Below are 15,877 nucleotides of genomic sequence, written 5' to 3' on the forward strand. Positions count from 1 at the left end.
AAAAAAAAAAAAAAGTGGTAAGTCTCCTGAAGGAAACAGAAGCCGTCCATGGTGGTGGACCAGAGAAGCTCCTGGGGGTAGTCCAAAGAATGTCTAAGTCTGAGAAGCAGCTGAAGTAAATCTGTGAGGATGGAAGAGAAGTCAGTGGCTAGTGGAGAGAATGCCGTGAGGAAGTCTGTTAATTAGCACCCATATTGTGGATGGAGATAGTAGTGGAGTTATTATAGCCTCAAAGGCACCAGTTGCTTCTCTTAGAGGTTACAGGATTCAGTCATTGGGTTCAGTCAAGGCTCCGGGCCCTAACTAGAAGCTGTAACAATGCCCACTCCTCTTGGCGTCTTTGGGTGTTCTCTCCTGGCAAGGCTATTTTGGTTTCTTTAGGAAGCCTTCTGTGGTGTCTGTGGGACCAGGCTCTCCTTAGTATCTCCGTTCATCCACTCAGAACGGTTCACCTTATATTCTGACTTCCTTGTGGCTTCTAAGCAGCCTGGAACTCTGAACATGTTCTCATGCACACAGTGAGGCACCATCAGTGCCTGATGAGCAGTGTATGATGTTTACACTTCAGCCATTATCACAGAAAGATGGTGAGTGAAGGTTAATACTGAGCATGAGCAATTGTTGATTTCTTTAGTCTGCAGAATTTAGTCAAGTTTTTTGAATGAAACAGTTATCAGTCACTGCAAGGACGCTGCGTGCTAACAAACCACGTGTAACCAAAGTTTTAACCGATGGTAAGCACACATTTGCTGTCTTAAGCACATTTGTAGTGATGTGTCACCACACCATCTAACTCCAGAACTGGTCCTTCATTACAAAGAAATGTCATTCCAGTTATAACAGTAGCTCCCCATACCCCTCCAGACCCAGGAAAGAAACACTCTTCTTTCTGTCTTTATCAACTTGGCTATTCTTGCTTCCTCATGTAAGTGAAATCACCCTGTCTGTCTTTGTGTCATGACTTACGTCACTGAGCATTTCAAGGTGAATCTGTGATCTCTATTGTATATATAATAGAATATCCTTCCTCTTAAGGAGGAATAATACACACATGCACATAATGCACACCCACATGAATACATGCACATACACATTCATACATGCACACACAACAATATGCACACACAGAGACATATAGACACAGACATACACACAGACACAGATGCACACACACATGCACATACATACATGCAGACATGCACACACACATATATGCATGAAGACATGCACACACACAGACCCAGGCACACACAGACACTCAGATGTGTACACATGCACAGACATGCACAGATACAGACACAAACACATGCATGCATGTACATACACGCATACACACATAGACATACACAGATACACAGACACACATACACACTCACACATACATGCATACTGACACCCAGACATAGACACAGAGGGGCACACACACACACACACACACACACACCACTTTGTGTTTGTCAATTTATCTGCTGGTGCACATTCGGGTTGTTTCCATCTTTGGGTTATGAGGAATATCGGGAACACGATGTGCAAATTCCTTTTTCAAGTCCTGACTTTCAACTTCTACTGAAAATAGTAGTGCTGAATCTTGTGGTAAAGCTACTTTTAGAGTTTACATATATTTGGGACAGTCAGTTTATATCAAACAAAGTCACCTTCCAGTAGGAGGTGACATGAGATGGGATTCTGCATTCCTCTTTTTTGCCCTGTGTGATGATGCTTGCTGACATGGAATGACTCTTTTTAAGTGTGCCTTTATTTTATTTTTTTACAGCATCAAACTTCTAGCTGTGCAAGAGCTGCTTGACAAAGAAGCCCTGGAAAAGGTAAATATTTTGTTTTTCCTGCTACACGGGAAGAGTTGTGCTCCCTGACCAAAGGCAGCACTTACCGCAGAAGCAGCCTGCCACTTCCTATTCTCCTGCAGTGAGCCATGCAGACATACAATCAAAGCTCCTACACTTACACTGCACTTACCCTTGCAGACCCAAGCTCGCTCTGTTCCTTCCAGGCTCGGGGAAAGCCGAGGCTTGCTGATTACAAGCCAGGCCACACTCTGTAGAAGGGTTCCTGCACTTCTAAGCTGCAGGAGCAAGAGGCTTCCCGTGTGCCAGGCTTCAAGCTTGCTGTCTCCTCTCGGTTTCACGTTCGATTGTCTTGAGTATAGAGATGAAAGGAATGAGGTCCAGCTACACTTGGTCACCAGCCCAAAGCAAGTGGACTCAGTGGAAGAGTGAAGACATGAACTTCTTTAACAGATGTGACTGTGACAGTGTTTTTTTAGTAGTTTAGCTATTATAGTATAGTAGGCTGTTGGCGAAGACAGGGAAATCACCTCCACACCTGTGCTGTGGGAGCATCTGGTGCATTTTGCCATGTTCAAGTCAACTGGAACCGAAAATCTTTTACTTATAGATTCTGGTTCTAGGTTTAAAGAGGAATGGGTTTAGCAATGCAGGCTAGGTCGGTACTAAGGAGGCCAGGCCCTAAATGCCATTGTGGGAGCTATTGTACTCCTGCAGTACATTCCCCTTGGCTAGCTCAGGACTCTTCCTACAAATGTAGTTGCAGACCTATTGATTATAATCTATAGGTTGACATGAATGTAAGTAGTTAGATAAACATCCAATGGTACTTTTTAAAGGAACGTAAAATGTTTGGACCAGTGCTGAGTGTCTAGGTACTATAATGAAGGACATCTTTAAAGTCAGGATCAAGCCATGCTGTGAAGGGTAGGGAGTGGCCTGAGCTTTGAGACTCCATTCAGCCTCTTTTCCATGAGGGGTGAGATAAGGACACCAGTTCCATTGGACCTTAGAATGGCAAAATGTGAAGCAAATGAGTTAATGCAGCCAAATGGCTCTCTAGATATGAAAGCACTCTGATCATATCAAGGCTTAATTATTCATGTAAATTCTTTATACACATCCAGCTATTAAAACATGCTATGATGACTATAAAAGCTATCAATGGGACAAAGATAGCCTTGAGGGTGGATGGTAGATTAGATAATGGTACTAAAGTAGCCATAACTTTTCCGGAAGCTGATGGCTTTTTTGTGATCATGCAAGAGAATGGCCTGGTCTGTAGGAATCAGAGGAAGGAACACAGAAAAGAATCTAATCACTCATTCTGAAAAGATTCCAAAGACAGTGGAGAGAAAGAAGGATAGGGGGAGAGAGGAAAGGGAAAGGAGAGAGGAGAGGAAGCGTGAAGAGGAGCGGAAGGGAGGGAAGGAGGGAGGAAAGGAGAGAGGGAGGGAGGGAGGGGAAGAGGGAAAGAGGGAAAGAGGGAGAGAGAAAGAGGAGGAGAAAGAGGAGGAGGAGGAGGAGGAGGAGGAGGGGGATATGTAGATAAGGCAAAATACAAACCATTGATCTTTCTGTGTAGGCAGGTATATGAGGTTTCTTTGTATGTCTTTGAAGCTTTAAAAGGTTCTCCACGTTTCCTTTGTAGTAGTTAGTATTCACTGAACCAGTGTGCTTTACTTCCTGATTTTGAAAAAGTTAGAAAAAAAAAATCTTCGCACACAATGCGGCGCTTCTACATCCAATGCATCAGTATAATAAAAATACAGGCAGCAAAAAATACCAGTTATGTCTTTGAAGTGGTTACTGTCCAATTTAGAGAGGCCACATAGCCAGACCAATCCAGGGCACCAGAGCTTGCAAAATGGATCAGAGAGGTAGTATTGGGCTTGCAGTGGTTGGCTGTCAGCCAGTGAGTCATTGTGCCACCCTGAGAACCAAGCTTCCATGGCTCTGCTCCAAAACCTGCCTTCTCCTTCCTCCTTGAATTATCTTGGGTTACTTATCCTCTGTGCTTCAGGTTTCCAGCTGAAAAATGAAAGTCATAATCCTTAATTCACAAAGCTTTAGAAGGGAGTTTAGTGGGCTGCCTAGGGAAAGGTGCTCAGTAGGACATCTGGGGCTCAGTGATCTCCAGAAGTTAGCTTCTCTATATTCTGTTCTCTTGTCCCCATCCACCTCCAGCTGTCCTTTTCTCCCATCGTCCATTTTCCCTTCCTGTATGCCTGATGGTGGGTTTGCATCATCCCATCTTAACAGATAGGACCGTCAAAGTATATGCAGGGACTGATGGGGAGCCAAGATCTTGCAGTTCCTCTTCTCTCTTCTGTGCAGTTGTCTCATCATTCCCTCATTTATTCTGCAAGTGTGGGGGTTTCTGCATGTTAGGCAAGTGGTAAACATTCTGAGAAATGCTCAAGAACAGCCCAGCGGTTATGTGCTTGGTATCCAGTTGTTATATGTTGAATGAATCATGATATATTGCCTAGATTGGCACTCTTTTTTTTTTTAATTGTTGTTGTTTTGTTTTTGTAGTAAGATTGGTTCCGTGATTTGTTGATATGTAAGATATGTTCCCTGAAGAGCCTCATGGATCATATTTTTCCTTCCACATGGTCAGGCTAGAGAGCCACTGAGAAAAGTGTGTGGTAAACCCAGCTTTGCTGTTCAGCATTGTCACTGGGCCAGTAGCTCTGGAAGTTCATTAGGAAATTTAGAACTTTGACCTTTAGCTCAGCCCCACTGAATCAGAGCCACTCACTGCAGAGAGCCCAGGTGACTGACTAGTACACATTAAAGTCCCAGAGCTGTTCAGGAGAAGGTTGTTTACTATCCCCACAGTGATTATTGACTAGCCTGTGGTAGTCAGAAACCTATTAGATTGCACAAATTGTGCTTCTATAGCCACTGAAGCTCCTTTGGGAGGTATATGTATGGGGCCACCAAAAGGCAGATGCCATCATTCTATTTGTAGATTTCTCTTTGGGTGTGGCATGCACATGAGTATGCAAGCACACATACTTGTTTAGAAGCCAGAGCAGAACTGGGGAGGGGACTTTCTCTATTGCTCTCTGCCTTACTGCCTTGAGACAGAGGCTCTCACGGAATCAGGGTCTTGTGGTTTCTGCTTGTCTGGCCAGTTAGCCATCGAGCTTCTGGGATTTGCCTGTCTTTGCTATAGGGCTGCAGTCACAGACATGAGCAACCATACCTGGTGTCTTAGTTAAGGTTTTATTGCTATGAATAGATGCTATGACCGTGGCAACTCTTATAAAAGAAAATATTTAATTGGGCCTGACTCACCATTTCAGAGATTTAGTCCATTATTGTCATAAGGGGATGTATGGCATATGCAGGCAGACATAGTGCTGAAGAGGGAGTTGAGACTTCTATATCAGGATCCATTGGCGGCAGGAAGAGAGAGTGATACTGGGCCTGGTTTCAGTTTCTGAAACCTCAAAGACTACTCCCCACTATATACTCTTCCAACAGGCTACACCCCTAGTAAAGCCCTTCCCTCTGAGTCTATGGGGGCCATTTTCATTCAGAGCACCACACCTGGCTTTTTTATGTGAATTCTGGAGTTTGAACTTAGGTCTGAAGCTTGCAAAGCAGGCACTCTTACCCAGCCTCTTGAAACCTCATTTATATCTTACCTTTCCTGCTAGTAATAGTCCGAGCCAAGAGAGAGGTCTCAGAAGTGCAGCTTGCAAGCTTCAGCCGCCTCACTGTCACCCTGCTGATGTGGCATGGAAACCTGCCTTTGGAGTTTATAGTCGCAGAATTTCTGGAACTTTACCGTGTTGGAATCTGTGTCTGCGGTCTTAACAGTAGGAGCCTGTGCATACCTCCATCTTGGAAGGTGGCTGTAATTGTAAAAGTCCTTTTCTCTTACACAGGGACTGGCAATAGATCTGAATAGTAAAGGTTTGAGTTGCACAAAACACAACATGAAAGGTCGGCAGTGTCTGGAGATCTTAGAAAAGGAGATTTCCAATGTCCTCTCCTTTACAATCAGCCATTGTTAGCATAGTCTTAGTATTTTAGCTGAGGTTTTCATGTTATGTACAGAACCAAGAGCTAGGGCACCTTCTAGCCACAGTGTAGCTCCCTGTGACTCTGGAGGCTGGCAGAACATCATCCCGGAGGCCTGGGTCCCCTTCCTTACTTCTGATCCTGTTCTCCATACTGCCTCCCATGTACACCCGGTAGCTATGCTCGTCAGAGCTGAACCCTGGCCACACCGTTGCTGGGGGACGTTTTGTCTTTTACCCTGCATTCTATTTTCTCCACTTTCCTCAATGCCCCTTACTAGGTTTGGGGCTCTTGTGAATTATCTGTCCTATTGGCATTCTGATAGAGGAATTGTGAACAGCGGTGACATCAATGGATAGACTTCCAGGCTTCCTATTTTGACTTTTTAAAGCTCCCCCCTCCCCCGTGTTTGGTTTGGCTTCCTGGAGTCATGTGTAGCATTAGCTAGCCTGGAACTACTATATAAACTGTACTTGGATGTGCAGCGATCCTTCTGCCTCTGCCTATTGGGTGTTGGCTTGGTATTTCTTTGAGACTCCTAACCGGGGGAGTGAGTGGTGTGTCTCTGACCCTTCTGCCTGTTCTTGGGACCCCTTTCCTCCTATTGGGTTGCCTTGTTCAGCCTTGACATGAAGGCTTCCGCCTTGTCTTGTTGTATCTTGTTTTGTTGTGTCTGGCTGTCATCTCTTGGAGGCTGGATCTGAGGGAGAGGAGAGGTGTAGGGGAGAATTGGGAGGAGTGGAGGGTGGAGAAACCGTGGCCAAGAAGAACTATATGAGAGAAGAATCTCTTTTCAGAACAAAAAAAATAATACTCAAAAGACTTGTAAGGTTAAATAAAAAGTTCAGAGAAAGCATTATGGAACAAGAAAGAAAGAAAGGAAGAAAGAAAGAAAGAAAGAAAGAAAGAAAGAAAGAAAGAAAGAAAGAAAGAAAGAAGAAAGAGAGAAAGAAAAAAAGAAAGAAAAAGAAATTGTGGGAAATACACATAAAGAACTTTTCTGTCAATATTTTTTTCTGAGCTTAATATATCCTCTAAGCCATTAATAACTTACTAAGTCTTCTATGCTAACCCAAAGTTAGACTTGTCTCCATGGACTTCTTATTAAAAGAATATTATTAGAACCATGATCAGGGTATCTAATATGTGTAAGTATTAAGGTCTGTACCATTTTTCTGAAACAGTGTTTGTGTGTGGATGAGTGTGTGTGTGTGTGCACACACACTCACACACACACACACACACACACACACACACACACACGCACACGCGTGCGCATGTTTCATGCCACACAATGCTTAGCTCCCAAGCACAGTGAGAACCATGCTTACCAGTTGTCCGTCTGTGTTCCTTGCTTTGAGAGTCGGACCTTCTGTTTTCCTAAACTCAAGTCACTAAGACTGGTTTCCTAGGATTTAAAAACAGACTCATCTAATGAGTTTAAATGTGACATTACATGAAAAGAAATAAAAATATTGTTACAGCTTGATTTAGAAAGATCTATTTTTTTTCCCCTAGTGATCTTTTCCAACTGCTTCCTGCAAGGCTGCAGACAATACTGTGGCCAGCCATTCTGGCTCGAGATCACCTTCACCCTGCCAGCACAGAGGGTGGCCATGAGCTGACCCTACTGTGATCAATGCCCACCTGTGAGCCCAGCCTCTCAGGCCACTCAGTTCACAACTGTTGCCTGTTCTGTGCCCCAGGCTGTCACTCATTCATCAATCTCAGGTCAGCCCATCTGATATGACATCAAACTCAGTTTTCTAGTGCTGAGCTCCAAGGGCATAGACAAGTTGAGTCCAGCTTGGTTATTATTATCAGTGAGAGGCCTACTGGGCAGGTTACCCACAATCTTAGTGTCTCCTATCCCCCAACCCCAGCATGCAGGGTTACAATTGTAACTATGTCATTGGAATTTTGTGAGAACTAAAGGGAATGACGTATGCAGCAAAAGAGTTCATATCTTAGCAAATGCCAGTGTGCCAGTGTCTGCCTTACGCTGCCAGTGAGCTGCTGTTCTATCATTGTCACATTCATCATCCTTATCAGCCATGCTGTCTCTTCCTCTCTTGAGAATCTCAAGGTGAGCTTTACCACTGCCATTAGAAGATGTTAAAGGGAAAGCCATAACCTTCCCCTGCCTCCATTTGCCAGATCTCTAAGCCCTGCTTCGGTGTTTTCTCTGTATGATAAGTGTACATTCATTTTACCCGGAAGCCTGGGGTTAGGAAAATTAAACTTAATACAGTAGTCACTCTTCCAGCCAGAACCTAGTGCTAAGCCGCATTGGGATTAGAAGTGAATCGTTCCCCAGAGATCTTCAGAAGGAATAGGAGACAAACAGTTTTTATATAGATGTGGGTGACTAAGCCAAGGATGCTAGCTAGGCTCCTGACAGTAATTGGGAGTCGTGTTTCAAATTCACTGAAATGCACATAGATAGTGGCTTCTGTTGTGATCTGGATTTGCAGTTAATTTAGCTTTCGTGAGTGCAGTGGCTGCTCTGTTTTTGAGTTGTACTTTATACCAAAGATGGTAAAGTTATAAAACTTTACCCTTGAATGGTCTGCATAGAACCACAATGTTTCAACTGAGGGAGACTTCTCAAACTATGTAAACTAAATCTATACATTTTTAAGAAAGTACACTGAGGCCAAGGTTATTGAGGTACCCCTTTCTCCTGGGCCATAGCTGGTTCGTTAAGCAAGCAAAGGACATTTCCACCTAGTGTCCTGGCTTCCATATCCAGATGGTCACAGAACTCTAAAGAATGTATAGAATAATGAATTACATCAAGTAGACACACCCTGCATTTGGGCTAAAATACTTTAAAATACTTTCTGGAAAACATAATCCTTTAAAAATATCAGTGTGAGATCCTTCGGAATCTTCTCTGTTCTCTTTCCTCTTCAGCTTATTTCTTCATTAGTTGGAGCTTAATGGGAAGGTCACATTACGCGGTTGGTAGTCACAGTCTGTGAAGGAGTCTACGAAGGTTGTTTGTTTTCTTGCTGTGTTGAGCAGAGCTGTGTGTGGTCATAATTAATCTCACTGCCACCCTTTGCCTGGCAGGAAGCTGCCCACACTACAGGGACCGGTGAGCAGAAATGGGGCTCCCATCAGAGGTTACAGTCTCCTGAGTGTAGTCCGATTCTGAGGGAGGCAGCTCCACGTTCCAGACTGCTCCCTGGGCTCTACCCACAAACCTTACTGCTGGGTATCCTGGTGAATTGTGGGCTAGGCTCCAAAGTCTCTTTAAAGGAGGTGGTACTGGTGTTGTAACTTCAGGGTAGGCTGCTTGCCTATAGCATGCATAAGGTCTGGCTTTAATTCCCAGTAGCAGCAAAAGAATGGGAGTAAAGATGTCATTTCTCCTGATGTTTTGACATCCCCACAAGATACTATGTATATACTCAGGGGCTCACACTGTCCTGCCATTTCCCCACGTAGAACTTTTAAAATCTCTTTAGCTTTATTAGTTATCAAAGGTAAGCATATACAGAGTGAGAGGTTATTTTAAATTGGTCATATTAGCAAAAAACCACAGTGTGTAAAGTTGAAGTTGCTAGAAGCAGCATGCTGGTCATATCTGTGGAGGGTAGGTGACAAGAGGCTGACCCTCAAACACATGATGGACTTCATTAGCCTCAGAGATGCCCCGATCCTTTAGTTAGGGCCTGTTTCTGGGAATGTCTCCTAACGGAAGAGTCCATGAAGATAGACAACAAACACATTGCTACATGCTTTGCAAGGGCGAACAATTGGAAGGCAGGTCATTGTCGTAGAAAATGGCTAGCTTTTAGAAAGGACTGTGGTAGATCTACTTCGGGCATGGGTATGTGACTACCATAAATGGGGAAACGTTTAGCCTTGTAGTAATGTGATATGCTTTTTATCGAAAAGGAAACTTTACTTCCAATTGCTTCTATAACAACTATGTGTACATATACTTTTGTTCCTTAAGCGGATGTTTACTGAGCCCCATCTCCTATTAGAATTTGTGCTAGTGGATGTTTGCATCTGTGAACAGGACATGTTCTTTGCCCTACCTCAGGAAGCTCACTCTGTAGCAGGCAAGGGGACCACCATTGCCCGTTACACAGTTACTACTGGTGAAGATAGGATTCATTTCTTCCCTCTAGGTATGTCCAGTCATTTCTTCTTCGTGGTTTTAATCTTGGGATGAATTTGACCAAGGCCATGGAGCGCAGTGCCTAGGGTCAAGGAGAAAGATTCTGTGGTTAGATATGGTTAGATTTTGTATACTGTATCCTGCTGGTCCCAAAACATCATCCCTTCAGTTCTTTCTGTGACTTACAGACACTCCCACAGTGGGGACTTTAAGGGGATATCTGGTTTCTAGAGCATCCGTGCCCCCATTCTTAGCCGCCTCAGACATATTTAGGTCTTCTGAAACCTGCAGTGGGCTGAGACTTGACCTGCTCCCTTCCTTGCCCCTGCCCAGTTTCTATTGGTTGGTACTTACTCAGATAAAAGTCTTAGCCACATAGCCAGGCATCATCTCCTTCAGCATGCCTGGGGACTTAGGAGCGTGGCCCTTGTCTAATAAAAATGGCAATCTAATAAATTACCATAGACAATTTCTTTCTAGGTCAAAGCACTTTTAGCTGTAGAGGGTTTCTCTTTGGGACCATAGAGCAAGGATGCTTCCTGCCAAGAATGGTGACCAGAGTTCAGTTCCTGGAGCTCTCTGGTAGAAAGAGCGAACTGATTCCTGGAAGTTGTTCTCTGACTTCCATAAGTGTGTAAATGGACACAATTCTCTCTCTCTCTCTCTCTCTCTCTCTCTCTCTCTCTCTCTCTCTCATAAAATTTTTATTTTTTATTATTAAAGGTTATTGTTAAATTATTATGTTAAAGTTTCTGAATGTAATTAATTTTTGGATAATTTTTGTTCACATATATTTTGATATTGAAAATAAATTGATTTAGGTTTGAAATATCTTTTAATTTGGAGGGTATAACCATATGGTCTTTCTATGCCTGTCACAGCTGTGAATAAAGATAGGAAGACTTACATTTATTAATTTTAGGTTTAGGCCTTATAGCTTAGGCTTGTTCCCACCTAGCTCATAACTTAAATTATTCCGTATATATTAATCTGTGTTCTGCCACGTGGCTCATTAGTTACCTCTCCTTCACTCCTGGCCTGCTTCTTCCTCTGCATCTGGCAGGCCAGTCTTCCACATTTGATTCTTTCCCTATCTCTGCCAGAAGTCCTGCCTATTCTCTCCTCCTCTGCTGCCAGTCTTTTAAACCAATCAGCAGGTGAGAGAGAGAGTGTGTTTACAAAATACGTTCTATTCAAGGCTAGCTTCCCCCTTTCTATTCTATTAGATTTAGTGTATCTGGGTTCTGTGCAGGGTGATAGATATGGATCTATTTGCATTCTTCTACATGTAACCATCCAGTTAGACCAGCACCAATTTGTTTAAGATGCCCATCCTTTTCTACTGAACCTTGTCTTCATGCTGGTCCTCCAACAACAGCAGGGGCTAGCCCTAAATCTGATGCCTGCCTATGGATTCAGTTCCCCTATCTGGGCTGCCTTGTCTGGTCTCAGTGGGAGAGGATGTGCCTAGTCCTGCAGTAACTTGATGGAGTGGGAGAAGTCACTGAACCTATCTTTGAAAAATGTTTTAAGTTATAGAAGTATGAATTGGCAAGAGAAGGACATAAGTCACCCTTGAAGCAAGTGTGGCCGGTCAGCTGAGCCTCTTTGGGGAGTTTCATGCTCGCCATCTTCTGCCTTTATGCTTGTATTTTGGGGGATACTCCTCTGATGGTTAATTGGGTTTCCAGAATACTTCTAATGTTCCATTGTTCATATGAGTCTTCTAGTTAATTCTAGACTTACAGAGGAAATGAACAGAGATTGTGTACATATGGATCACTGATGTATGCAGAGCTCACAGCTGGGTCTATTAAAACAAATAGCAACAGAGGTTAGTTCAGTCGTGCCTCAAGGTCAGAGAAGCTTTGGCTCATTGGACATTGTTGAAGTCTAAATGTGCACAGGAGAACTAGCTTTACTTTGGCCTAGAGAAGTTAGCCCTCTGTGTCTCACTAAGACTTTTTTTTCCCCCACCCACCTGAAAGAGTTTTGCTGGCCTGTCAGGATGACTCATGACTTTGTGGCATTCCTAGGTCATGAGCTGACCACGTTTTCTGTTGCTTCCTTGCCCACCCTGAGATGTCTCCCCTGTCTCTGCTATCTGCAGTCTCCACGTATGATCATGGTCATGTACCTTATATCAGAATAACTTTCCCTCAGCCAACAATATAAACTGGGTAAGATACACTTAAGAGTTGTGAGGTCCCAAAGGGCAGCTAAAATAGGCAGACACTGCAGGAGCTACAAGAGAGGCGGGAATGAGCACCAAATGAGGTCCATTTCCCTGTGACTTATTCTAGCTCTCCTCTCTGTAGGTAGCTTAGTCTGTGGGCAGCCAGCTTCCCAGCAGAAGCCTGAGGTGTACAAGGCAATAAGAACATTTTGCATGAGTTTGGGACTCCTGATTTTCTCTGTTGGTTTCTGTCTTCTGATGTTACTGCTTTCTTCTCCCTGCTTTTGATGTAGCTTATTCTTCTCGGAGGCTTAGATTCTTCATTTGAACTCATTCTTTGCTGGTATTAAAAGGCCCCTGATTGTAAACTGATCTCTAATACTGCTGTAGACGGGTTCCCTCCGCTTTAGCACATTGCCTTTCTAGTTTATCCGTGCCAAGGTCTTTACGTTCCGTTACGATTTCCTGTTTAACCTTTTGGGATGTCCAAGTGAATTGTATAATTTCCACACATCTATAAATTCTCCAAACTTATTTTTCTTATTGATTTCTCATTTCATTCCACCTTGTTGTAGTCAGGGAACGTGTTTCCTTTGACCTTTATCTTTGTAAATGTGTTGATCCGTGGTTCCTAGCCCCATGTATGGTTTGTCCGGAGAGCTCCCGTGTGCCCAGTAGAAGGCGTGTATTACTAGATGTTTGGAGTGACTGTAGGCTTTGTTGATTCATGTTTCTGAGTTATGTTACGTTCTTGTCAATCACCTGCCTATTCAAACCATCCGTTTAACTATTGTTGGTGAATTACCTATTCCTTCAATTCTGTCAGTTCTTGGGTCAAGTATTTGGGGTTCTGTTATTAGGCTTATAATGATCATATCATTCCATTCCCTTGAACCTTTTATTATATATTGTCCTTTCATCATGTCTAGTTTTTAGTAATTTTTTAAAGTAACATTTTCTTTTCTTTTCTCTTTTCTTTTCTTTTTCCTTTTCTTTTTTTTTTTTCTTTTTATTTTTTTGACAGGATTTCTCAATCCTGGCTGTCTAGGAACTCTCCCTCTCTGCAGACTAGGCTAGTCCCTAACTCAGAGACCTGCCTGCCTCTGCATCCCGAGTGCTGGGCTGTGTGCACCACCACACCCAGCTGCAGTTCATTTTTCTGACCTTAGCGTAGTTCCTCCTTGCATCATATCCACTCTTTCCCCTTTGGGTTTCAGTTGCCACTCTCAGATCCTGCAGATGTTGAAGCTTGTTTTTTATCCAGTCCTACTGTGCCTAGTGTTTTAATGCATCTGTGCTGAATGTTGTGAAGGCAGTCATAGAAGGGGAGGCTCCCAGCTCCCCTGTGGCTTTCTCTTCTTTCCTCTTTCTTCTTGATCCTGACTGCTCTGCTCTTAGGTATTAAGCAAATATTCTCTTCTATCATTTGTTTATTTTTTTCCTATTTACTGATTTTTTTTTTTTGAGACAGGGTCTCATTATGCAGCCAGACTAGTCTTGAACTTGTAGCAATCCTCCTGCTTTGGCCTCCCAAATCAAAGGATTATAGGCATAAGCCACCACATGCAGCTTTAAGTAAATGTGTAACATTGTTGTTTTTAAAATTCTTTCTTTACATATATTCATATGATTATTTTTTTTACCTATGTTTTCAAGACAGGATTTCTCTGTGTAGCCCTCGCTGTCCTGGAACTCACTCTGTAGACCAGGCTGGCCTCGAACTCAGAAATCTGCCTGCCTCTGCCTCCCAAGTGCTGGGATTAAAGGCGTGCGCCACCACTGCCCGGCTCTTATGATATTTTTTAGTAGATTCATGATTTATCATGATATATTAATTTATAAGATCACACTAACTGCTGTCAAATTTTTATTGTCTCACACTTATGCTACCAATCCTCATAAGCTATAGGCACATCTGTGCTCCAGAACTCCATCCTCTCCTCCCTGTCACACTAGTGTTATGCATATCAATACATATTTTGCAGCCGGACTGTGCGTGGTTGTAATTCATACATATATATGAATATAACATATATATATATATATATATATATATATTCCTTATATTCTTTTAAAGAAGGCAAGAGATAGAGCAAGTACTTACCTGTAGATTAGCTGTGACAATCCTACCTTATAGTCACACCTGATTCTTTGTGGATTTGAGTTAGTTACTACTTACTGTGATTTCCTTATTCCAGAATATCATTAGTCATTCCTAGCTCCCTTCTACTTTATTTCATTTTTTTAAAAATGGTGTAGGCCTTACAATATCATTATATGTATGTTCTTTTATCCAGTCCCTCACCTCCACACATACCATAACTCTGGGATTGAAACCATGACCTTGTAGATGCTGAGTGCTCTGTTCAGCTGGGCCACACTGCCCCAGTCTCTGCAATCGCTTCTTAAATGAGCTAATGAAAGGGTAGAAATAGGCTCCCATAACAGCAACTACAATTGCATTTACAGGTGGTGCTTTTATTTTTTATTTATTTATTTATTTATTTATTTATTTTTAATTAAGGTCTCCAGTTAGTGTGGATCATTTGCCTTTATCCTAATATCGTATTTTGAGATAGCCTGCCATACTGGTTATAACTTTAAAGTATTGCTCATCAGATAAATCTCTCAGTGAAAGATTCACTTGTTTTTTGTTTGTCTACAAGTTTATTCCATCTTAGCTTTGGAGACACAGTTTTCCTGATTATAAGACTGAAGGGCTGTCATTTTTTTCATCACTGTATATCTGCTGTTTCTCTCCTTTCTTCCATCTCTTTCTTTTTTTCTTTCTTTCTTCATCCAGAAGAGGGTCTTATGTAGCCAAGGCTAGCTTTGAAATGAATGTGTAGCCAAGGATGACCTTGACATTCTGATCTTCCTGTCCTCATCCTTCAAGTGTTTGGTTTCTGGTGTTTGCCATTGCTCCTAGCTTGAATATGTCCTTTTACTGCCTTGGTCGCCATTGTTTTTGTGAAAGTTCAGTAGTCCATTTCACTGTGACCATGTGGCTTTTGATAGTTGGATATATTTCTAATACTGCCATGCTCACCAAATGAAGTATTTGATCTATTATGTTTCTTAAGAGTGACTCATACTTAACATATTTCCTTAGGGTCCTAAAGCTGGTCCTGCCTTAGTGACTGTTTTTTTGTCTGTTTGTTTGAAATGTGCATTAAAACATTAGCTTTGCTCAAACCACAATGAAAGTTTCATGTGGTTTGAACAAAGGAGAAAATGACAAGATATCAATATACTCTAGAAATGTCAAGGATTTTGAAGTGAGCAGACATTGAATTTGACTCTCAAACACTATATCTCAAAATCAGTTTAGTATGTCTCACCTAGCATTTGTTTCAGCATATGTCTTGAATGTATGCATGCGGGTATGTGGGTTAGTGGACATGTGGATAGCTGAATGACAGGGAGACCAACAGAAATAGAATATATTCGACTGCCACATAGAATGGTATTGCCACTGCAGTAGTAGTGAAAATGCGTGAGAACTGCTGTGTTAGTTTGCTTGGAAGAGAGTTGCTGAGGGCTTTGTCAGTATTAGAAGGCTTCTGCTTGTCTTCACTTTTTAACAGATCAGTGCTGGCTCTCACAGTAGGTGCACATAACCAACACCTGTAGATGCTGGGAGAGCCATGTGGCACGTGTTCTCCAGTTTCCTGACCTTTTTAGTCTATTCTCAGTGCTTGTCTCATCAGGAAATAAAAACAA

General features: G+C 42.5%; 1 protein-coding gene across 3 annotated transcripts in view; it reads left to right on the top strand.

Moving 5' to 3' along the window:
- Eepd1 (endonuclease/exonuclease/phosphatase family domain containing 1) overlaps window positions 1-15,877 on the top strand; it is a 109,799-nt gene that overhangs the window by 59,738 nt on the left and 34,184 nt on the right. For all 3 annotated transcript variants that reach the window (XM_021207033.1, XM_029543454.1, XM_029543455.1), the window contains exon 3: window positions 1,775-1,826. In XM_021207033.1, coding sequence (XP_021062692.1) covers window positions 1,775-1,826 — 52 coding nt within the window. The remainder of the gene's footprint in view (window positions 1-1,774; window positions 1,827-15,877) is intronic.

Source organism: Mus pahari, chromosome 10 (assembly GCF_900095145.1).
Source record: "Mus pahari chromosome 10, PAHARI_EIJ_v1.1, whole genome shotgun sequence".
Taxonomy (NCBI): domain Eukaryota; kingdom Metazoa; phylum Chordata; class Mammalia; order Rodentia; family Muridae; genus Mus; species Mus pahari.